At 43.6% G+C, this 23,958-nt stretch overlaps 1 protein-coding gene across 4 annotated transcripts in view; it reads left to right on the top strand.

Annotated features, from left to right (window-relative positions):
- Nucleotides 1-825: 825 nt before the first annotated feature.
- Nucleotides 826-23,958, top strand: part of MITF (melanocyte inducing transcription factor) — a 223,150-nt gene continuing 200,017 nt past the window's right edge. For all 4 annotated transcript variants that reach the window (XM_060308085.1, XM_060308084.1, XM_030867706.2 and 1 more), the window contains exon 1: nt 826-1,059. In XM_060308085.1, the coding sequence (XP_060164068.1) occupies nt 956-1,059 (104 nt within the window). In that variant the 5' untranslated portion in view covers nt 826-955. The remainder of the gene's footprint in view (nt 1,060-23,958) is intronic.

Raw genomic sequence — 23,958 nt, 5'->3', positions numbered from 1 at the left:
GGGGGGTTGACGCTTGTACATTTCACGATCCCCACAACTGCACGTCTGAAATGTCAGGACAATCTCATTTGAACTCCCAGCCAACTGAGAAATTAAAAGCAGACAGTGACGACGCTGTTTTGTAACTTCGTGCGTTTTAAAATTAACCGCACCTTTCAAGTACCGCTTTAGATTAGAAGTGGCTAATTGGATAAAGGGGAGAGTCATCCAGATGGCTGAACAGTATTGTAAAAGCCCAGATTGAGTTAGTTACGGAAAAGGAACGCACAAGAACACTTGCTACAGTACTGTTTTACTTACAAAGTGAAGGAAAGTTCCTCCACTCAGTTCCAAACCGAGGACAAGTGGATTTGTCGCAGCAGCGCTGGGAAGCATGTAGCCTGACAGAAAGTCTTATTTTAAGGGAGGCTTGAAGGCTGAAACTTTTCAGTGTCAAAACCCTTTTTTTAAAAAAATAAGGACTTGGCGTGCCCTCGCGAATGTGTGAGCTGGGAGGAGGAGTGATGGTAGGAGAGCAGGGCTGAGTCCGTTCTTATTAATATTAAATAGCCACGTCTGTACCGTTGAAGCAAGTGGCGAGAGAGGAGGGACAGGAGCTGCTGACATTGACAATGAATCCAAACAGGAGTTGCACTAGCGGTGTCTACCACGTTGCCTCTGCCCTCGCTTGGCCTTCTGGGAATTGTAGTTTTAGGGGCAGCGGCTTTCCTGGCAAGCCGGGAGTACCCCGCCCGGCAGGGACTACAGATCCCAGGCGGCGCCGGGCAGCCGCCCCTCCCGCCTGGGTGCGAGTGTAAACTCCGGGCGCCTGGGTTGGCGGCCGCCGCGGGCCAGCGGGCTGAGCTCTGCACTGCGCGGGGGCGCACCGCTCGGGGGACCCAGGCCCCGCCACCTCCCCTCCGGCCCCAGGCTCGCTTCTCAGTTTGGAGCAGTGGGAGGACGGGAAGCGGGAGCCATGCAGTCGGAATCGGGGATCGTGCCGGATTTCGAAGTCGGGGAGGAGTTTCACGAAGAGCCCAAAACCTATTACGAACTCAAGAGTCAACCTCTGAAGAGCAGGTGAGTGGTGACAGCTGGAGGGAGGCGCGGCCGGCGGCTAGGGAACCCCGCGCCTCCCACCCTGGGGCGAGGAAAGCCGCTCGCCGGGGCTCTGGGACAAGGACCCCGTGCCCTTGCCCCGGGGCAGAGGGCGAACTGATCCCCCGCAGTTGGGGGCCGTGACCGCTGGGCCGGTGCGCTAACGGGGTTCTCCGCCCAGGCGCACTTTGGGGGCGCGGCGGGCAGCCCGGGACGGGCCGCGCGAACGAGGGGACCCTCGGTTGGGGATACCAGCTGCTGAGAGCTGTTGGGGGCTGGGGAGTGCCGCGGCGCGGAGGTGGGGGAGGAGGAGCGCCGGGCCCGGACGCTGTCCGGATGGGAAGGAGGAAAAAGAGTTTCGAGTGAATCCTTTTCCTGAATATCCCAGCGGGCTGAACACTTGGAGAGGGAGAGCTTGGGGTGGATCGAGCGCGATGTTAGAGGGAAGCAATTAGTTCCTGTGTTGTTGCCTCTTAGGAGTCCGACCACCCCTCTGGGAAAACCCGCCCCAGGCGGCCTCCAGGTGAGGTTTCCCAAGGCCCGCCCCTCACCTTCCCGGCCGCTGCACCCCAGCGCGGGAGGGGCGGGGGGTGGCGAGCAGCCGGAGGGGGGTGGCGGGAGCGGGGGGGCGTGTCTCCTCGTCCAGCTTGAACTCCTCGGGCTATAGGGTTCCGTTCAAATGCAGGCCTTCCCTGGAGGGGAAGAAGCTTTCAGATGGAGGGTTTGGGGAGTGTCCCCTGTTGGGCAGCGACAAGTGTTTAATTCTCTGGGGATTTAAAAAACTTTTTGGGAGAGGAATGAAGACATCTGCTGTTCTGGCGCCCCACCACCCCTAGTGCCCACTTCCTATGCTGGCTCCGTTCCCACTCGTCCATCGGAACGGGTTGGGTGTCTTCCTTTCTCTCTGCCCTGTGGCTACTCAGGACATTTCCAATGTTTACTAAGAGGGAGATGGTCATTTGAGGCCGTGAGTAGAGAGGGTTTAGTTCCGCCTCTCTCAGTGTGAGGTAAGATGAGGCTGAAACTGGAAGGTTCTGCAGTGCTTCTGCACCCTTCTCAGACCTTCCTTCCCGCCCCTCTCGGTGGGTAGGGCCTGGGTGAAGGGCCCTGGCTGGCCGAGGGGAGGAGGGTCCAGAAATCAGGGTGAATCAAGAGAGACAGCTGAATCAGGAGTGAGGTGGTGTGATCTTAGCTGCTGGGGCACATGGCTCTGGTACTTGATCTAGTGGAAAGTGTAGCCAGGTTTGCTTCTTTCGGGGCTGTGTGAGAGTCTGAATCCACTTCGGGGAAGAAAATGTGGGAACAGCGCACCTACTGACTGGGTGGCTGAAGCAGCCTCTTGGCAGATGCTTAACAGAGATTGGAAGGAAACCTCCTGTGCAGTTAGTTGCCTAAAACCAGCCTTTAGTTGATGGTTTCTCTTCATAATGGCTGTTTTGTGTGTGAGCCTAGATTGTGTGCATTGGGGGTTGGGGGTGTGGAGTAATAGTGTGTAAAGGGTATTGTTGGTTATGCTCATTGGGGCTTTATCTGCATTCGGCTGAAGGGACCAGTGTTTTACCGAGCAGTCTCTGCTTTTGCTTCTATAAGCAAATGCTTACATGGCCAGAATGAGAGAGAGAGAGAGAGAGAGAGAGAGAGAGAGAGAGAGAGAGTGTGTGTGTGTGTGTGTGTGTGTGGTCCTGAAAGAAATAACCGGACTGTTTGGAACCTTTTTGATGGTAGCTGATAAATAATATAAATGAGTTTGAGAGAGCGAGGAAAATACCATCTGGAAAAACCCAAGTGAATGTCATGAAACTCACGTTGGAGGATTTGGGGCCTGTTCTTTTTCAGAGTCGGCAAAAAAAAAAAAAAAAAAGAAGAAAAAGGCTTGCAAGGGTTGAACGTCCTCAGGAGCTAGCTTGCACGTGTAAAGAAAAATTCGGGGATGTGGGAAGCTCTGGCTTCACACGTTGAAGCTGGAAACAGGTGCGGGACAGAACTGGTGTGCAGAGGAAGGCTAAATTAAAAACGCTGTAAAACTTCTCTGTGGAGCAGACACATGCTCTTTGAAATAAACCAGTGAAATAAAATCTGTGAATAAATATATGGGGTTGGCAAAATTTCCGTATAGTACTGTTTTCCACAGTTGTCTAATGTACTGTCATCAACATCTGTTGTATGACTCTACAAGGGCTGCACGTTCAGGGCCTCCTCGTGGCTTTTTGTCGTTAAGTCTTTGCCGGGGCACCTCCCTTTTTTTAATTTTGCTTAGAAAAAGTTGAAATTGGAAGGTGAAGACTGCTGCAACTATTTTGTCTCTCAGTTTTATTTTCTGGATTGTCTCTTGGAGTTGAAAATATGTCTAGAATCTGCCCACTTGTCACCAACTCCTCTGCCTCCACTTTGGTTCAAACTGCCACCCGCCCTCACCTGGGTGACTGTCCCTTACCTGGTCTCCTGCCTTCGTCCTTACCCGCTTTCAGTGGTTTTTTCACACAGGAGCCAAAATGTTCCTGTTAAAACTGGTGTTCAACCTAGGAGTGATTTGCCCCCCAGGTGTCATTTGGCAATGTCTGGAGACATTTTTGGTTGCCACAATGGATGGGGGTTGCTACTGGCCTCTACTAAGTAGAGGCCAGAGATGCTGCTAAACATTCTCGAGTACACAGGACAGCCCCACAATGAAGAATTATCTGACCCCAAATTGTCACTGCTGAGGTTGAGAAACCCCGTGTTAAAATGTGTTACATCATGTCATTCTCTCCTCAGAACCCTCAAAACACTCCAGTAGCTCCTAATATCAGTAAAACTCGAGACCCTTAAAATGGTACCAGGCAGATTGTATGGGAAAGCTTCCTGTCTGCTCTCACTGTATCTCCTGCTGCCACTCTCCTGGCTCCCTCTGCTCCAGCCAGTGTCCTCACCATTCCCGGAATACTCCAGACCCTTCCACCTCTGGGCCTTTGTATGTTGCACTTGCTGACCCCTCTTTCTCTCTTTGTCCGGAGAGCAATAGCATTCGTTCCTTCCCCAACCAACTTCACATCTTCCTTTAAATGTCATTCCCACCGAGCCTACTTGACCACGCTCTATGCAGTGGCTCTCCCTCCAAACTCTCAGTCTTCCTCGCCCTGCTCTGTTTTTTTCCATAGTACTTACATTATAACATAGTCTATACTTTTCTAATGTGTTCCATTTATGATATGTTTCTCCACACTAGACTGCAGGGTCCAAGGGGGCAGGGACTTCTGTCTCTTCCTTGTTTACTGTGGTGTCCCCAGAGCCTAGAACAGAGTTTCTCAACCTCAGTGCTGTTGACACTTTGGACCGGATAGCTCTTTGATGTGGGGCTATCCTGGGCATTGCAGGATATTTAACAGCATCCCAGGCCTCCACCTGCTAGAGGCCAGTAGCTCCCCTCCCTCAGCTGTGACAACCAAATTTGTCTGCAGACACCACCAATGTCCACGGGGGACAGACTCACCCCTGTTGCAGGCTGACTGGCCTAGGACAATGCCCGGCCCAATAGTGTTTTGTCGTTTGAATATGTGTTGCTTTATCCCTTTGCATCCCACTCAGGATGGGGGGGTTTGGTTCTGGTTTCTTTTAAAATAGGTATCCACCAGGGTCTGTCCAAAGAGGAGTTTTATATTCTTCATTTGGGCTAAGCTCAGATGTGCAGGTATTTGATGAGGAGAGACAGTTTCATTGCTAACCCAGACCTCCTGGCCTTTAGGAGTGTGAAGCTGATGGATTTACATGATGGGAACCCCGTTTTGTTCACAGGGACGGGCAAAGCTGTGTCGTACGGTGGAAGACACACACTATGAGAAAAGGTTCTCATGAAGAACTGTTTGCAGTTTGGTTCCTCCCCAAAGGTTTTTGAAACATTTGTGTGTTCTCCTGGGAATGAGCCCTGAATGGTGGGTGGCAGAGGAAGAGTGCCGAATATGAGGGGGTGAACCCAGAGTTCACACGTTGGCACAGTCGGGTCAGGGTCAGATGTGGAACTGTTGAATGGGCTCCTAGCAGGGAAGGGACTCTGTAGGGCTTTGGGTCCTGAAAAAAAAACATTAAAAACTATGGTAGCATCTTTCAGGTTCATGGTTCTTTTGTTTCCTTTACGCGGTGCTAAATTCTGTGATTTTGTAGCTGCTAATGCCCTTTTCCTGGGCAGACTTCAGAATTGGCTTAATCTAATTCCAGTTTCTCCTCTACTCAAAGTTTTAATAATGGTTTAGATAATGGTTATTTAACTTCCCACAAATAAGAAATGGGAATGAAAGTATTAGGTTTATAATGGCAGGACGAGATACAGCAGTGTTTCTCAAATGCTGATTCAAAGAGGTATGTGTGAAGCAGTCACAGGTTTGTGTCGAAATGATAAAGAAAAAAGCTGTTGTGTCACATGCACACTCACACACACGTATTTCTATGCAAGGCTACTGTCATTTCTTGGACTTATTCTGAGATTTTTCCCTCCTGTCTTCCTACTGAACATACCCTTTCGTTTATGAAATGATAATCCATTCTTGGCAAGACAGAACTGTCCATCTTTTATTGATTTCTGAAAGTTTTCTTGATTTTTTTATCTGTCCAATCCGCAGGGAACTACTTTGCGTGGAGATTAAGAGCATTGTTCTGGCATTTCTGTCTGTCCCTAACAAGCTGGGTGACCTTGGGGAGGCTGGGTGACCTTTAACCTCAGTTTCTTCATCTGGCAAGTGGGGGGGCCTGCCTCCTAGTAGGAGTCTTAAGGACATTAACTGTGATATTGGCTATGGAAAAGTATTAGCATGGTGCTGGGCACATGGTAAGTGCTCCGTAAATGTTAGCAGATGTTGTTCTTGTTGTTATTTCTTTATTACTTAGCAGAGAGTCCTGACCTTCCAGAAAGGGTTCGCGTTTGGTTGACTCTGGCTTTCTTCTCTAAGGCCAGTGTTTTTATGCCATAAAATTACCCCAAGTTTGGTAAAACCCTTTTTGCTTTCCTCCTAATGAGGTGCTGCAGATAAATCTTTCACATTTTATAATTTTGATCTGGTCCTTAACAGTTTCTTTATGCTGGTTTAAAAAAAAAAAACAGTTGTGGTGTCAGCACATACATACAAATTCATATTCAACATATATCTGTTGAGTACATGCAAATTAATACCAATAAACCCAACTAACGTTAACTGAGGCCACACTGTGTGCCAGCCTCTGTTCTAAGTGTTTTTATGTGTGTTAACTTTATCTTGCAAAACCCACATAAAATGATAATAATAAATGAGAAAAATAGTGTTAATTATAATTTTGAAAACAGGTAAAACTTATGCAGTGCTTACTACATGCCAGGAATGATTCTGAATATTTTACTTGAATTAATGCAGTTAATTCTCACTTCAACCTTTGGTGTATTTATTTTTATTATTCTCATTTTACAGAGAAGAAAACTAAGGCGTAGTAAGTAGATGGGCTTGGATCTGGCTCTGGGCCCGTGCTCTCATGCGCTGGTCTGTGCTGCCATGTGCAAGACGCGGGGCCTGCCCATGGGAAATCATGCTGCACCTTCTCCAAAACTTGCCTCAGTGGGGTGAGGGAAAGAGAACATGTAGATCCAGCCAGACAAACAGGATGGAGTGTGATCACCGTGGGGCGTGGGCATCAGCAATGGGAATTTAATAGAGGAAGGGAAATTGAGGCTCAATTTTGTCAGTGAATAAGCGTATTCAATTTGGCCTTGAAGGTCAAGCAATACTCAAATATATTTCTTTATAACATTAAATAAAATGTTAGACGCCTTGGAAGGCATAAGCTTAAAACAGACTTTTAGGATTTCTGATTGCCTTTTATATTTCTAACCAGAATCCCAGCTCTTCCTTGTGGTCTTTGGGCACCTGGGGTGGCAGAGACTGGATGCATGTGGACAGGTTCAGAAGTAGCTGTGCTTAAGTGCTGTGCCCATGGCTTTGCCACTTAACACCCGTGTCTGCGTTCAAGACAAGATGCTTAGCCTCTTGGAGTCTCGATTTCTTTACCTGTAAAGTGCGATCAGTAGAACCGTCCTCTTAGGGTTGGTGAAGTTTTAAAAGTGAGAAAACACATGTAAAAGTGCTTTGCAGGGTGCCTAGCACATGTTAGTAGGTAATATCAGTTCCTTCTCTTCTACTTTACCATGATTGCAATTTTCCCCCTCCTTATAACAACAATAAAGCACGTACAGAATTACGTACCTGAAGCAAAAGAGACGAGATTGGGGTGCCTTAACCTGGCAGGTGTTCAGATCTTATTATGCAGATTGCTTGTGTGATATGATTAGATGGAAAACTTGATTAAAGTGGAATTCTAAGTGTTGGTTTTGTGTGTTATTGGAGATTTCCTTTTCCTGAGTACTGCTATTTATAGAATTATTTAAGTGTATGTATGTGTGTGTGTTTTTAATTCCCTTTTGAGTTCTGCAGGGCAGTTTGCACAGGCTGATGTTTATATCTGCTCCAGTTGTGCAAGAAGTGGAAAATATCCTTTTTTTAGAACAGGTCACATGTGCTTACTGTCAGGAATAGGACCTCAGTGTAAAAAAATGTATCTTGGGACAAATCAAAGTTACTAAATTTCTGCTTCCAACTGCTTTGTTTCAGAACTGGCAGTATTAGGATAAATAATAGGGGGGGAAAAAACTCTGGCTAAATGTTTTTTTGTCATTTTTCAAGGACAGTAAGCAAGAGTTTCATTTATTTTGTGTGTGTGTTTTAAGTATGAAACGTACTTTGCTGTTAGGTCCATCTCATCAAACTAAATTATAAAAATATGTTTGACTCATCTCCAAATATGCATTATTTGAAGAAAATAGTCCAGAAGATGGGTCAAAGATAGTTAATGGAGTCACCACAGGCTTTTGAAATTGTAAAGACAAATGTGAAGTTTATAAGGAGGATTTTGTGAGTCTGGTGAACACTGTGTACTTGAGGGCAAGGAATTAAAGCAAGCCATGAAGTCTGCATCTTTCCTGAGGCAGCTGAGGGCTGAGGGTGAGAGGACCTGCAGGCAGGTCTGGGATCTCTGTTGAAACTCGCACACCTCTTTCTGTTCCTGAGGACTTGGGGAGGAGGACCATGCTCCTCGTTTCTCTAGGTTGGGTCTTTTTTTTTTTTTTTTGGTGGTACGCGGGCCTCTCACTGTTGTGGCCTCTCCCGTTGCAGAGCACAGGCTCCGGACGCGCAGGCTCAGCGGCCATGGCTAACGGGCCCAGCCGCTGCGCGGCATGTGGGATCTTCCCGGACTGGGGCACGAACCCGTGTCCCCTGCATCGGCAGGCGGACTCCCAACCACTGCGCCACCAGGGAAGCCCTAGGTTGGGTCTTAAACATGGCCTCCTTCTTTCTTTGCTGCGTCTTTCTTTCCGTGACCTTTCTTGCACATCATGAAGAATAAAGACGTACACCTTTGGAGTGTTTACACAGAAGTTGAACCAGGGCAGGCTGAGAGGGATGCAGTGCTTTGGAGAGTGGTGATACCGGTGAGAGAAAGGCACACAAAGATATAAATGGTATCTCAAAGTCGTGAGCTCCTGTTGTCTTCCCTAAGTCATTTCTAAAACATCCCTCAGTCACTTTCAGCAAAGGCAGTATCACTTTGGGGTCAGAAGGACCTGGATTTGTTTGTTTTTCTTCTCTTCCTTCCCTTCCTCCTTTCCCTCCTTACAACACTTATTTATTAAGTGCCTATTGTGTGACAGCTTTTCGCCAGCTGTAGGGAATCAAAAGTAGAACCAGACAGACTAGGTTCCTGCTAGTATGGTGCTCCTGTCTTGGAGGTGGGGGCATAGCTAATAATGAACTAAATAGATGAACAAGATAAGTTTTGGTGCTATGAAAACTAAATAGAATGTTATTGATAGAGTGTGACTGGGAAAGAAGGGGCTTTATTGGGTGGGTCTTTAGGAATGACCTCATGGAAGAAGTGATTTTGAGGCACTGAATGTGTGAGTTAAATGTGCAGATCTTGGTGCTGTCACTCATTAGCTGTGTGACTTTGGACAAGTTCGCCAACCTCTCTGAACCTGGGTTCCCTCCTCTGTAAAATGGAGCAATAGCTACCTTGGAAGGGTGCTGTGAAGGTGAAAGGTAATGTGTGTAAAGAGTTAACAGTAGGCTTGACCTTTATAGTTGCTCAGGAAGACACATAGGACTGGTTTAAGGTAATTGTAAGGTAATATATGAATAGTAGAAGAAGAAATGCAGACATTAATCTTCCCCATAAGTGTTTATAACTTGGTCTTAAGTGTTTTCCTAATGTCAAGTGAGTCAGAGATGTATACTTGTCTTCATAAATCTACCCCTGGACTAAACGTGGAGATGGGCCTTGTTATTTTTGTTATCCTTTCTTTCCTCCAGGATCATCTTACTCGAATTGTCCCCTTGCTCATCTCACTGTTGTTGCACTGAGATCATTGAGGTCTGAGCATACTTCCCTTATGTTTAGTTTAGGAATGATTTTTGGCTGCATTTTGAATTACTTTTTGGCACAAAGGAGAGGTCCAAGTCATCTAGGATTAAACAGTAAAACCTGAGATTGATTTCACCAAAGACGCACACCACAAACAAATGACCCATGTAGAACTCCTGACTCCCAGTCCTGTGTTTCAGCCCCTAGATCACACGCTTCCTGTCTACACTGATGTGAAAATGTCAGCGTTGGTGCAGAAAGGAAAAGAAGCCTCTTCTCCCACACACCACTTCGACCTTTCATTAACATTGACATCCACAGGCAATGGTGTGTTTTTAATTTGACCCTTTATGAAAGAAATCTTCAAAGCATTCGAATTTCAGTAGCTGTGTTCTTTAATTGAAGTGCCCACGGAGTGGTAACTTTCAAAAGGAAAAAATCCTGGGTCGTGTGGGAACAAATATTTTAAATCCAACCATAGTGAGCTGCAGGTTTAGGGAAGGCACTGGTAGAATCATGTCTTTCTATAAGAAAATTGTGGGTTATTGAGCAATTTCAGGAAGGCATCTGTGGCCTGGGCCCTCCCCGCCCCCTCCCCAGAGTGGGGTAACTTGCTGACTCATTCACACACATTCCCCTATTTTCCCACATGGTCAAGGGCAGATGGGAAAGGTGTTGTCCCCACTGGTGGGAGCATGTGTAGCTGTTGTTTGTAGGATAGGTTTTCCTTCTGGGAAGCTTAACTTGCTTCCATGGGAAGAAGATTTGAGGCAGAGAAGATTTATTTAGCCCGGTGGTTAAGGTTGTATGTGAGATTAGGATAAAATAGACAGACAGGAATGCTATATTTACTTCGGTACCTTTATTGTGATATGTTCCTAAATATTAACTGGTTCTAAAAAGCATGTTTTTCAAAACATACATTTTATTTTTATAACTGGTGATTTGAAACTTGGTGTAGGGAAGAGCACACAGAAATCCTAAAGATGATTTTCCTGTTTAATTTGGAATCTAGTACAGTCCCCATATAGTCTACCTGGGCACCTCAGTGAGATGTGGCCACCTTGTTCCTCTTGAGTGAGTCTGTCCCAAACAGCTGGAGATAGTATTCACAGACACACCAATACTGTAACAATCCCTTCTCCATCAAAAGGACTGGGTATATTTTTGTTCTATTTTTTTGCATTTGAAGTTTTTCACCAATGATGAAAAGGTATTATTTCAGGGTCAGCTTTGCTCTGTGGTATTACTAAGCCTGCATAATCACACCACCTAAATTTAGAATATTGGCACCTCAGCCAATAGAACACTTTGCAACAAATTTATAATACTTGGGGCAGAGAATGACTATGAATAAACATTAAAATAGTATTGGCCAGTTAGGGTCATTTACTTTCAAGGGAAAAGGATGACATCAACTATGCATTCTTGAAAATTCTATTTATTTTTCAAGGTAGAGTTTACAGTAGCTTATGTAAAACAGTCTCTAAAAATATAAGCAATTGGCACTATTCCTGGTGACATTCCAAATAAAAGTTGGCCCGTTTGCTGCAAAGAAGTGTGCTTGGAGAGTAACTTGGAGAGGTTGGCCACTGGCTTGTGGTGTCTTGACAATCGGTGGGTAGACTTTTTGGAACCACATCTTGCATCACCTTGGCATGGTCATTAATCCACTGGTCTTTAGGTAGATAAACACTAATCATGTGTTATCTAGATAAAGGCTAGATGTATAAATGCTAAACGATGGGGTCTTGGAATGCAGTTCTAATGATACTGATTGGGTGTGGATGTTTTAAATCCTTGTTGATTCAGAAATGAATGAGAGAGAGGATCTGATGGTGCTTGCTTGGTCATAGTATCATAGTCACTAAGATGCATGCTTTAATGGTAGGGGGCTGAGTGGCAAGTACAATTAATTGGGATTTGTTTCTGGGGTCAGCGATGCACAGGTCACTGCTGGCTTAGGGTATCCCTCTTGCTTGCTCTTGGGTTCATATACCTGACATCTTTCTGATCAGATCTCACTGGCAGCCAGCTTCCCTTTGCTTATGCATTTCCCCTAGTGGACAGTAGAGGAAATGTATTTTGCCTGCCTGTAGTCACTTTTCCAAATTTTTATAACAACCCCTTCCCACATGCTTAGCCCACGTGCTTGAGTGTCATGGCTTTGGGGTGGAGAATTCGACACAGACTTAGCCACTCTTCTGTATCACAGGGATTGCTTTCAGGGAGTTACACGTTGACTGATGTCACGCATCCCAGGGATTTGCTTGGGTGCTAACAGAAAGAGAGTCTCCCTTTATTTCCGTTGATCTTGAACTTGGGAAGGTGTTGTGCTCGAGAATAAAGCCTTATCTTGGAGGCAGAGAAAAACAAAGCCCTTGTATTCGGTTAATGTTAGTTGCTATAAGGAAGTGGCAGGCGATAGTCACATAGGTAGTAGTTCCTGGTTGGCAGACAGCTTTCCTCCGTATGACAAATCAAGAACCCAGTCTCCGTCTATCTTCTGGTTCTGCCATTGCCTAGAACCCTGGCATCTTTTGTGTCTGGTGGTGGAAAGGAAGAGGAGAAGGCACAACTAGGGTCCCAAAGTGACAGGCATCACTCTTGCTCATATTCTTTTGGCAAGGACCAGGTTCATACCGAGATCTGGATGCAGGGGTGGGAACTGGGGAATAGAGACCCCAGCTGGGTGTCAACAGCACTGTCCTAGAAAAGAGAACACCCTTCCCATGGATAGCTAACCTTCATTGCCATGGCCCTAGTAGTAGGGTTTTAGCTTCTGGATCAAGTTGTGCCTATCTTTGGTTAGGTTTATCCTTGGAATTTTCTGTTATTTTATCAATAACTTCTTTTTCTGAGTAAAGACGGTTAATTTGGATTTCCTGCCACCTGAGTGGGGGCTGCCCGAGCTGATCCGTTCTCAGAATCCCACCTCTATGCAGTGCTTCCTATTCCAAGTTCATGGATTAAATCACTGCCCCACTTTCCAACAGCAACAATACATCCGTCACTACCACCACCACCTTAGAGCAATGGTTTTCAAAATGTGGCCCGCAGACCAGCAGCTTCAGCGTCACTTAAAAACTTGTTTGAAATGCACGTTCTCGGACCCTATGCCTCCTGAATCGGAAACTGTTGGTGGGGAGTCCCAGGAGTCTGTGTCTTTTAGCAAGTCCTCCAGGAGATGCTGATGCACACTCAAGTTTGCAAACTACTTCCCTAATGCTTTTACCATAAATCCTTTGTCTCCACATTAAATTGTTCCTGTTTTGGAATGAAAAATATCCTGGATTGGAGTGCATTTCGTAAAAAACGCCATGTTGCTTGTTATGGTCAGGCTAGAGATGATCATTGATAATAATCACTCACTGATTAAAAAAAAAAAAAAAAAGGGAAAATCCCCTCTAGAAAGTTAGCTATCAGATTTAGGTTAATGAAACCAGGTAGGATGCTTGGTTGTCCAGATGTGATCTCTAAATAAGAGACTTGGAGTTAAGCTAGCTGTACTACCATGAGGAGCCCTGGCCCAGATCTTGGAGGGTTGTAGTTTAATGGAGACTCACAAAGTGTGAAACTTGAAGCACACGGCAGTCACTTGACTGAATGATTTGGTGGAGAAACAGGGTAATGGTGGTTATGAGTGTGCCCACATGACCAAATTGTTTTTCACAAAATTTCTGCTGAATAAAATTTGAAATACGACTGTCAGCCTGTTTTCCCTTCTTAATGAATTCCAGACAGTTTGTAGAGTGTGGGAGCTTCCAAAACAGAGGGGCGGGGTGACTGCGACCAGGCAGCCTCTGTTTTGTCACATGTTAGGGTGTCCTGACATAACAGATCGTCTCCCTCATCCTGAATCTCACCAGGCCATCCTCATTTCAGGCGGAGAGGGAAGGGCAGGGTCAATGTTGTATCAGACAAGTAGGACCTATAAGGCAGTTCTGGACTCCTTACTTACCAGGGGATTCAGCCTACTCTTATTTTTAATCCACTAAAACCCAAGGATTTTTATTTTTATTTTTATTTTTTTCCTTTTGCTGCATGCTGACCTTCTCCAGACAAAAAGCCCTGATGCTTTTTGGCAAAGAATCTGCTCTTATTGTAAACGGGTTAAGAGCTCTAACCAGTCGAAGAAGTCTAGAGTTTTGGGTTTAACCTTCAGAGAGAAGAAGGATTTTTAACTTAAATTTCAATTTGACCACTTACTAGCTTTTCTCTCTTTGGGCAAGTGATTCTTGTAGCCTCTATTTCAACAGAGGACTAAGTGGGGTGAGTGGATAATAGTATGATCTAAGTTGTAGTTAATTGTGCGAATTAAAAGAAATACTTGAGTAAAATCCTCAGGCCGAAGCCTTGGTTCTTGTGCTCGTAACCGGGCCCTCATTCTGGTTCCATCTTTGCCCACAGCACCAACAAGGTTTTTTGACTTGAAATGACTTTTTAGTTTCAGACGCTGTCATTAAGAGAAAACGACTCAAAGGCAATCAGCAGGAAATAAGAGGGTCCATAGAAGAGAAGGGAAGTAGGGCCAGGTCATCCCTCGGTTGGATGATCAACATCAGGACCTTTGGGAGTGGATGCAGATCAGATAGTGGTGAACTTTGGGATGCCTAACAGGGAGGTATTTAAAGACAGCACATGCTATTTACAGGTAGGGCATTACTTTTGTTGCCAGAACAGTCTTTGTCTTTATCAACATGTTTCTTTTCATCGTAATGATAGACTATAGCTAGGTAGAGGAATAAATAATAAGATGCACGAATTGGGGTTTCACAACACCATGCAGGGTAGAAGCCGGGCTCCACGGCTGTGTCCACACGTGTATCTGTCATTCCTCTCACATTTAAACTTGGCCTGTAGTGAGTTCCTGCTTTATCTTTTCACATTTCACAAGACAGCCTCATTATACAGTTATCTCTATCCAGTATAAGCCATAATACCCTGTATTCTTTTTTTTTTTTTTTTTGCGATACGCGGGCCTCTCACCGTTGTGGCCTCTCCCGTTGCGGAGCACAGGCTCCGGACGTGCAGGCCCAGCGGCCATGGCTCACGGGCCCAGCCGCTCCGCAGCATGTGGGATCCTCCCGGACCGGGGCACAAACCCGTGTCCCCTGCATGAGCAGGCGGACTCTCAACCACTGCGCCACCAGGGAAGCCCCCCTGTATTCTTGAATCGCAAAATCTTTCACTCTTCTAGGATTTATCCCTCCTAGTAGCACTGCGTAGCGAGCCTAGGTACCCACACCAACATGATAGCTTGCTTTTCTTTTCTTTTTTCCAGCTTTATTGAGGTATGATTGACAGATAAGAGCTGTGTATATTTCAGGTGTATAACTTGATGCTTTGGTATACATATACATTGTGAAACGATCACCGCAATCAGATGACATGCTTTGCTTGAGCCTCACAAAATTTCTCCCCCAAACCTGTGGCTAAACTGATCCCTAGAAAGCAGAAAGGGGGTTAGTTTGAAGAGCCACCATCTTTCTTAGAAGGAAAATTCCCATTGTCTTGCACACATAAGTGGATGTCTTCATCAGTTACAGCTTAAGACGCATTACCTGGGTAACGAGGGTCCCTCCCTCATTGGCTGGCTGGGAAGATTCAGTAAGGTAGTGAGAGTACTACCTGTAGTAAGGGCGCAGTAGATGCTGCTGCCCCAATTACCGCTCCACCTGCTGCTGTACCTGCATTACTGCTGCTCTCTGCCTGCTACTGTACCCAAGGGCTACTCCTGGTGTCATTGCCATTAGAATTCAGGGGTTTACATAAGAATGAAAGAAGTGGTTCATCTGTGTAGGTGCTGCTGACTCTACCATTGTTTTGTCACTGTTAAGTACATATAGTCAGTTGTCACAATCAACCATATAGTCAGTTCTCACACGTTTGGGATTTATGCAGTGAGTTTTCAAACCTGGAGTTGGACTTGGCTGTCACCCAGCATTCTTCTGGACCACTTCCGCCACCTCTCAGCTGTTGTGTGCAGAGGGGTGGGAACTAGTTTGATTACCAATTAATGGGAGACATTTTCTACCAGAAACCATACATATATTCATACAAGCACATACAGGATTCTCAAAAGGGTGTTTTTCAGAGTATCTTCAGCTTTTCTCTGGTATTGTCCTGACTAATTGAAATTTGGTTCTTGGCTAAACAGTTCCTTTCCTGAGTTTTATAACAAAACAGGGAAAATGACAGTTTCCCTCTTTCCATGTAATTGAAACACCCCTGCCTCCTCCACACCCGCGTGACCACCCCCCCCCCCCACAGAGGTGAAAGACGCATAGAGTTAGATTCTTTAGGGTGAGATCCAGTGTGCTTGGGGAACTCAGGAGCACAGGACAGAATGAAGTCTTCTGACTGACCATCCTTCTCAGGCTTCACACCACCCAGTGGGATGGGTTTGTGAGCTCCGTGTTTTTGTGAGAGAAGAGGATCAATCAGCTGTGCAGGCTGGAGTTAGACTGAAGATACCCATAGCTCAGGGAAGAGGAAATGGACAAGGCAGTTTGGGGAGTTTTCAGAGTAGATTTATTTCTTGGATGTCTCAAGAGGTGGACGTGAAGAGATCTAACTCTCCCTCTTTTTTTTTTGCGGTACGCGGGTCTCTCACTGTTGTGGCCTCTCCCGTTGTGGAGCACAGGCTCCGGATGCGCAGGCTCAGCGGCCATGGCTCACGGGCCCAGCCGCTCCGCGGCATGTGGGATCTTCCCGGGCCGGGGCACGAACCCGTGTCCCCTGCATCGGCAGGCGGACTCTCAATCACTGCGCCACCAGGGAAGCCCCTAACTCTCCCTCTTATTTTTTCAGAGTCATGGTTTGGGAACTATTTGGAAGATCTTTCGGTAAATTTTCCTTGCCTATGAGGTAAAATATTCAGTAAATATTTATTGAGTCTACTGTGGAGTCAGGAGATAATGGTGAACGAAAAGGGTCAACCGTAAACTGCCATTGCTTTTGGCAGATGGGTGGCTGCCCAAGGGCTGGCACGGAACCCAGATCAGGTCATCAAGGGCTAGAGGAGCTCTTTCTGGGGGAAGAAAAGAGCCCACTTGGTTGTCACATCAGTGAAAGAAATACATTAAGTGATTTATTTATTTATTTATTAAATAAGAGTAGTATGTTATTTAATCCAATACATCCAAAATAATTCCAAGTCAAAATGTAATCAATATAAAAATTATTATTTTTATGGAGGTGTAATTGACTTATAACATTATATTAGTTTCAGGTACACAATATAGTGATTCAATATTTGTATACTGTATTTGTATACTGTATATATTGTCATGTATGTTTTGAGATGATCACTACAATAAATCTAGTTAATATCTATCACCATACATAGTTACAAAATTTTTTCTTCTTGTGATGAGAACTTTTTAAAGATTTATTCTCTTGGCACCTTTCAAATATGCAAAACAGGATTTTTTGTTTTCTTCTGATTTTTATTTAAAAAATTATTTTAAAAAATTGAAGTATAGGTGATTTACAATATTATATTAATTTCAGGTGTATAGTATTGAGATTCAGTATTTCTACAGATTATACTCCATTAAAAGTTACTGCAAGAAAATGGCTATAATTCCCTGTGCTATGCAGTATATCCTTGTTGCTTACTGCAATACACTGTTATTAACTATAGTCACCATGCTGATTACATTCTCATGACTTATTTATCTTATAACTGGAATTTTGTATCATTTGAGTGCCTTCAGTCTTTTGCCCACCCCCAATCCCTGCCTCTGGCAATCACCATTCTGTTTTCAGTATCTATGAATCTATGAGCTCCTTTTTTTTTTTTAGATTGCACGTATAAGTGAGATCGTATATAATGTAAGAGATCATGTATAGTATAAGGGAGAATATATTTTAAACTGATATTCACTGAATACAGCCTTTAGCTCTTACCTTGTTTGAAGACTTATTTAAAAAATAATGTATATTTTAAGAAATCAAGCATCTTTTACTTATATTGGGTTGGCCAAAACGTTCCATAACATCTTACGGAAAGGCCCGAATGAACTTTTTGGCCAGCCCAATACATAGTTTGATAGGTAATATTTATTTGATTGTCTGTCATTCCTCACTTGAAAGAGGCCCTACGAGAACAGGGAAGTTGTTAGTTCCCTGGGCATCTCTAGGATCCAGTATAGTGTCTATATATGTTTCTTGAATAAAGAGAGGCCAAAATGAATGAAGTGTTTCTGGTGTGCCAGAAGGGATCAATAACTTTGGGGAATTCTGTTAAACTGTGTCAGGAAAATGTGTATGAAAATATCTTGACCTTTTTTCTTACTAACTGTGGACCCTTGTACAGGTTTTTTGAACCTCAGTTTTCTCACCTGAAATATGAGGGTAATAGCATTTTCTTCTCGGAATAGCCGTGAAGATGATGGAAGATCATGTGCGTACGCCTGGTAAATATAAAATGCTCAGTACAGTAAGTTAGTAGGGGCACTAATTGTTGTTACTACTATTGGTGCTAGGAGATGAAATAAGCATACAGTCAATTTCTGTTGTTTGTGGTAGTAGTTCTGTTCTATGCAGTCACGATGAACATTTAATTTGGAACAGGGTTAGGTTCCTGCGAGCCTGTGGTCACAGCGTATTTGTCACCCAATTGATACATAACCTTGTTTTATGTGTGTTTCTGTTTAAAGACACTTTATTGACTCATTAACATTGAACTCATGGCCAACAGCACTGTAAGTCATGTCTGAGGGAGCTTATCTGGCACTTGCGCTTTTCTCCGTAAGGCACCTCACAGCCGTCTCATGCTCAGCAACACTAGACTGCACATCTGCACTAGGTAGGCTTGGAGGTCATCAGTAAAGTCACCAACAAAAAAATACAAAAATGCAAAACGCATAGCACGAAATGGACCCCCCCCCCAAAGGACACTTGTTTGCCATGTGAAAACTGAAACAAGGAGACAGAGCATCGCCTTGTTTGACCTCAGTTGGGAATGCATATTGTGGGTGGCTCAGATTTCTCACTTCTCTGTCCACAAATGACTGTAAAAATGCTGCATATATTAATTTTGGGGTTACAAATAAATTTTGGTGATAGGTAAATTTGAAAATAGGGAATCCACGAATAATGAGGGTTGACTGTCTTCAAAATTGTTTTCTTGTGCCTGTCTTTCTCTGGCAGTTATTTGTCTGAGCTAAAAAACATGCTCACTGGGGAAAACATTTCCTCTCCCGTTGCGGAGCACAGGCTCCGGACGCGCAGGCTCAGCGGCCATGGCTCACGGGCCCAGCCGCCCCGCGGCATGAACCCGTGTACCCTGCATCGGCAGGCGGACTCCCAACCACTGCGCCACCAGGGAAGCCCGGGAAAACATTTTTAAGCATTGTCTGCGTCAACATTGTTGTGGACTATACATGAAGCCACAATAATCAAGCTTTTCCAGATACCCAATCTTCTATTTTTACGAGTTTATTTGCCAATAAAAATGACCCATCAAAAAAAAAAAAGGCCCATCATTTCCAGATCTTTAAAGTTGAATGGGGCTGTTCAGATATGTTACTCTTTATTTTGGCATAATTTCTACTGTTCTTTAGAAGGTGGAGAGTGAGAATGGGGACCTGGGAAAAGAGCACAGAGAAATTGTGGGGATCACTGCTGAAGAATCCAGCAGAAAGCAGTAAAATGGCTTAGGAATTCTGGTGCAGGGAGTTTCTGAAGTAACCAGGCTCAACTTACTCATGGCCTAGAAGATAAAGGTGATGTTTTTGACTTCTCAGTGTATTGAAAATTAGCATATTATAATTATAAGCCTAGTCATTATTGTAAACATTAACTGAGTACTTGTTTAGAGTGCTTGGAATTCTTTTAGGAAGGAAGGAAGAAAAGAATTGTTTTCAGTAGGTCCAGTAGTTTCGAGTGACATAGCAGATACATCCTACAATTTAATAACAACAAAGAAACACAAACAGCAACAGTAATAACAGCAACACCTAGCATTTCAGAGTCCTTTCTACAGGCTGTGTCTTGTGTTAGTGCTTTAATTTCTTCTGCAGTTTGGAAACTGAAACCCACTGGGGTTAAAGTGATGAAAATTACAGAACATTGGAGTTAAAGTATTGAAAGTTGCGTCTTTTTCTGCCTTGCATCTGTACCTTTTGCATTTTCATAACGTATCCTTGTGTATTATAAAAAGAATGGCTTCTTCATTTGAAGCAACATGGATGTACCCTAGAGATTGTCATACTGAATGATGTAAGTCAGACAGAGAAAGGAGAAATATTGTATGATATCTCTTATATGTGGAATCTAAAAAGAAATGATACAAATGAACGTATTTACAAAACAGAAACAGACTCACAGACTTAGAGAACAAATTTATGGTTACCAGTGGGGAAGGGTAGACGGAAGGGATAGTTATGGAGTTTGGGATTGACATGTACACACTATTATATTTAAAAAGGATAACCAACAAGGACCTACTGTATGGCATGGGGAACTCTGCTTAATGTTATGTGGCAGCCTGGATGGGAGGGAAGTCTGGGGGAGAATGGATACATGTATATGTATGGCTGAGTCGCTTTGCTGTGCACCTGAAACTATCACAATGTTGTTAATCAGCTATACTCCAATATAAAATAAAAAGTTAAAAAAAATAAAAAGAATGGCTTCTTTGTATGTATATGTATATATGCGTGCGTGTGTTTGTGTATGTGTGTGTGTGTGTGTGTGTGTGTCTGTTCATCTGTCTTAGTCCTGGGATAAGGAGGGTACCTATGTAATTTTTTTTTCAGATTTTTCCTGTTAGAAAAGTCAAGAAGCTGAAACAGCAGGAATGAATAACCAGATCTAGTTGAATTACAAACATATTAAGACGCGTACTAGGTACATTTCAAATGCTTTGTATATTTAATTCTGTGAGGTAGGTAGGATCCCATTTTAAAAGAAACGGAGGCTGCGCCATCATAAGTCACTTGCCGAAGGTCATTCAAATAAGGGTGGAACCAAGACTTAAACTGGAGGACTGTCTAACTTCAAAGCTTACCCTCTTATCTGCCCTACTGAAGTGGTTACTGTATATATTGGGGCATGGAGTGGGGAGGCAGGATAGGAAGAGATCAGGGGCAACAGCTCATGTTGATTTTGGAATAGAAAGAGGACTAGGTGTCTGATGAAGTAAAGGGAGACTCTGGGTACGGTTGAACATCTTAATCCAAGATAAATAGATCTATTAAAGGTGCCCACAGAGTGCTTGGCTGAATAGTCCTTTGTTTTCAAAGCTGTTTCTGATGATTTAAAGGAGATAGGCTGTGAAGACTTTAAGAGAGGTAGCAAAAGGTGGGACGGTGGATGCTTAATCATTCACAAGCGTGTGGTATTAAGTTATAGATTTTCCTCATTCCTCATTATAGATCTTTGAATGGCCCTAGTTGGTGACATCAAGTCTTGTCTACATACCCATCCTTGTGGGCTACCATTGAACATGTAGCTCCTAACATCTTGATGTTTTCCATTCATCTCTCTATTTTTCCCCTCTAACCTGAGTTGTTAATTGCTTTTCCTGTATGTCTTTATGAAGTCATAGCCAGTCTATTACATTCTGGACTGTTTATCTTTGAATGCCAAAGGTCATGAAACATCATAATGTTGTGTAATGAACATAACTTCTGCCTTGACATTTGGGCGTTAAGAACATTAGTCATCGCAAAATATTGAGTTAAATATTTTGAATAATAGGATATAATGATCTAATAGAGAGGGAGAAGTTATAAAAATACTAGATGGTGGCTTTAACGATGAGCCGTATATATACTCAGTGGGTTCCAGCAGTGATAGGTTAGACATTCACCGAATGAATGTAAAGGCATTCTTACTTTTTATTAGTGGGAAAGGAGAAAGACCAACACTGAAAAAAAACAACCACTTAATTCTCATGCATACTAAGAAAAATGTAAACCATTTGAGTTTTCAGTGCTTCTGCTCCTGATGTACTACCTCACATGCATCTTTAACTGCCACGAGAAAAGTTGGAGATTTCCATGAGATATTATCAATAGGGACTCCTGGGCTGCATCTTGTCAGGAAGCCCTTAGTCTTTCAATGATCTGTTTTTTGTAGAGCATCAGGTCATCCTCTGCAATACCATCAGAGAGCCAGGGATCTCCTGAGGGAATGAACGAGATGGGTCTTTACTTGTGGAGTTGATTTTATGAAGAGTTTTGGTCAGCATTAGTCGTTACGAAACTATGTGCCTGCTGGCCTGGTTTATCTCTCTAGACATCTCTCCATGGCAGAAGATGGAATCCTCGTCTCTCCATGTCTCTGGGCATCTAAAGATGTTAGAGGTTCATTGGTCTATTTCTTGCTAGGGAGTGTTAAGTAGATACTGGTCTTCTCTGAGGGAATATTGTCTAGTTGAGTGTTTGGCAATCAGTACTATTATTTCTTGGGGTTGGGAGGTCTAAACTGGAGATACTGGATGCTAACTGTCCTCTACCTTGCTAGAAATCTTCAGTCATACCGGTAAAAAACTTCTGAGCTAAATACCTTTTCTTTCCTAGAGAGGTTACAACCAAGAAATTGTTTTAATTTCAGACTAGAGAGTGTAAACTGTGTCTGTGGCTGCTGTTAAAAGTTTCTTAACAGCCTGGTTATTTTCAAAGGATGTCCAAGTCAAATATATCACTTATGGGAAAAATGTTCTTTTCTAGTATGACATCATGTACAAGTTGATAGTTATCTTCATGATCAATGTATGACATTTTGGGTGTTGGCGAGTGTGTGGAAGGGAAATCTGTGGTAATACTTCTGGAAGGATTATTGATCTCTAGTCCTCCTGTTTGTGATTTTCAATTTATTTGCTCTCATTATTAACTGAATGTGTAGATAAGGAGGTAGTTTTGAATGGGAGCCAAGTAACCTGTTGATGTAAGTCTTTTTTACGTTTTATGATTCCCATTGTTAGCACCTCCCTCTTTGCTGGCTGGATTCTCTGTCATTTTAAGTAGGCAGCAATTACTGGTTTGTTCAAGAAGCTGGCTCCTGCTGCCAAGAATCCTATTAATTATCACTCCATCTCTCATTTAGTCTTCCTAGTGTTGAGAGAAGGTGCCTGTACGCGTGTGGCAGAGCAGCTACAATCGCATCTTTGTAATCATCTCCTTTCTGAGACGGTTCAGTGGACTCAATGTTCAGCCAAAGGGCTGAGGCAGCCATGGTGAGTCTTTTCAACTCCTCTATAGGTTGTTTGGTCAGTCAGGTTTGGTGTGGTTTTCTTCTCCCTCGGACTCTGACGTGAGTAAAAGGTAATGGTTGGCCTTTATATTGGGAGTTAGACCTGTTCCAGGTCCATCTGTGAACTCAGGTGGGACACCTTGAAATTACTGCAATGGTTTTTTCACGAGCTGTTTTCTCTCTCTGGGGAAAAGGAGACCATGGAATTGACTCTGTCTTCAAGAAGGTAATGCAAGTAATAACCAAAGTAACTCAGTTTTTACAGGTTCTCGTATAGCATATGTTTTTTTGAAGAGTGACAATCTCTGTATAATATTGAATCTTTGGTTCTTGTCATTTACAAATGGTTAGATTGCTTTCTGTCTGTTTTCAGAAATGTTTACTTCACTTATTTCAGTGACATTCTTTTTTTCAGATGTTCCACTGGATCATTTGATTAGGTTTGGGGTGCTTATCCTTCCTTTTCCACTTTTTCTGTTTTTTTTTGGCAGTGTTGGTGTTGGAAGCTGTTGAAGTGATTCACTGCAAAGTGAATTAATTTTCCACGTCTTCAGATGTATTTTCCAGTTGCCCCCAAGTTTCTTTCCCCCCCCCCCATATGATTCTGCATTCGTAGTTCTGTCATTCTTGCTGGATCCAGTATAAACGCTGATGTCACTGAATTTCTTAAATTACAGCTGGTGGGGATTAACAGAAATTGTAAGAGAATACCACTTCCTCATTTTGCTGTTTTCTTGACTAATTATTGTCCTTTCAAGGTCTGTAGGAGGATGGGGGTTTGGAAGTAAGTTCTCTGTCTTGAAGTTAAAACAGCACTTTTCTGTTCATGTTATTCTTCAAAAATAATTTGGTTTTTACGATGCTACCCTAATCATTAAGAGTTACTAATGCTGTTTAATAACCTCGGATATACTTTCCCCACGTAGGATTTTGCACATGGAGTTGTCTTCTATCCTGGGTGAACGGTTTTGAATACTTCCCTTAAGTTTCCTTATGTAGAATATTTTTACTCAACAGCCCTTTGCCAGCTCCAGGCTGTTAATGGTAGTAGGTGAAGGGTTGTGATTCATTTACGTTTTTCTCCAGAGCCTTTTGTTCTCTAAGGAATGCCTACCTCCGTCCCCATTGTTTTCTTGTTTAGAATCTGAATGTTCTTGCCGAGAGTTCTGGTTGCTCGACACCTTCAAAGATTAATTTTTCTGGATTTCCAGTGCTGTGCTAGCAGTTGGAGTCTCGGGTCCAGACTTTCTTGTCATTCTC

The sequence above is a fragment of the Globicephala melas genome, chromosome 11 (assembly GCF_963455315.2).
Source record: "Globicephala melas chromosome 11, mGloMel1.2, whole genome shotgun sequence".
In the NCBI taxonomy this organism is placed as follows: Eukaryota; Metazoa; Chordata; class Mammalia; order Artiodactyla; family Delphinidae; genus Globicephala; species Globicephala melas.
This window is presented reverse-complemented; position numbering and strand designations above follow the sequence as displayed.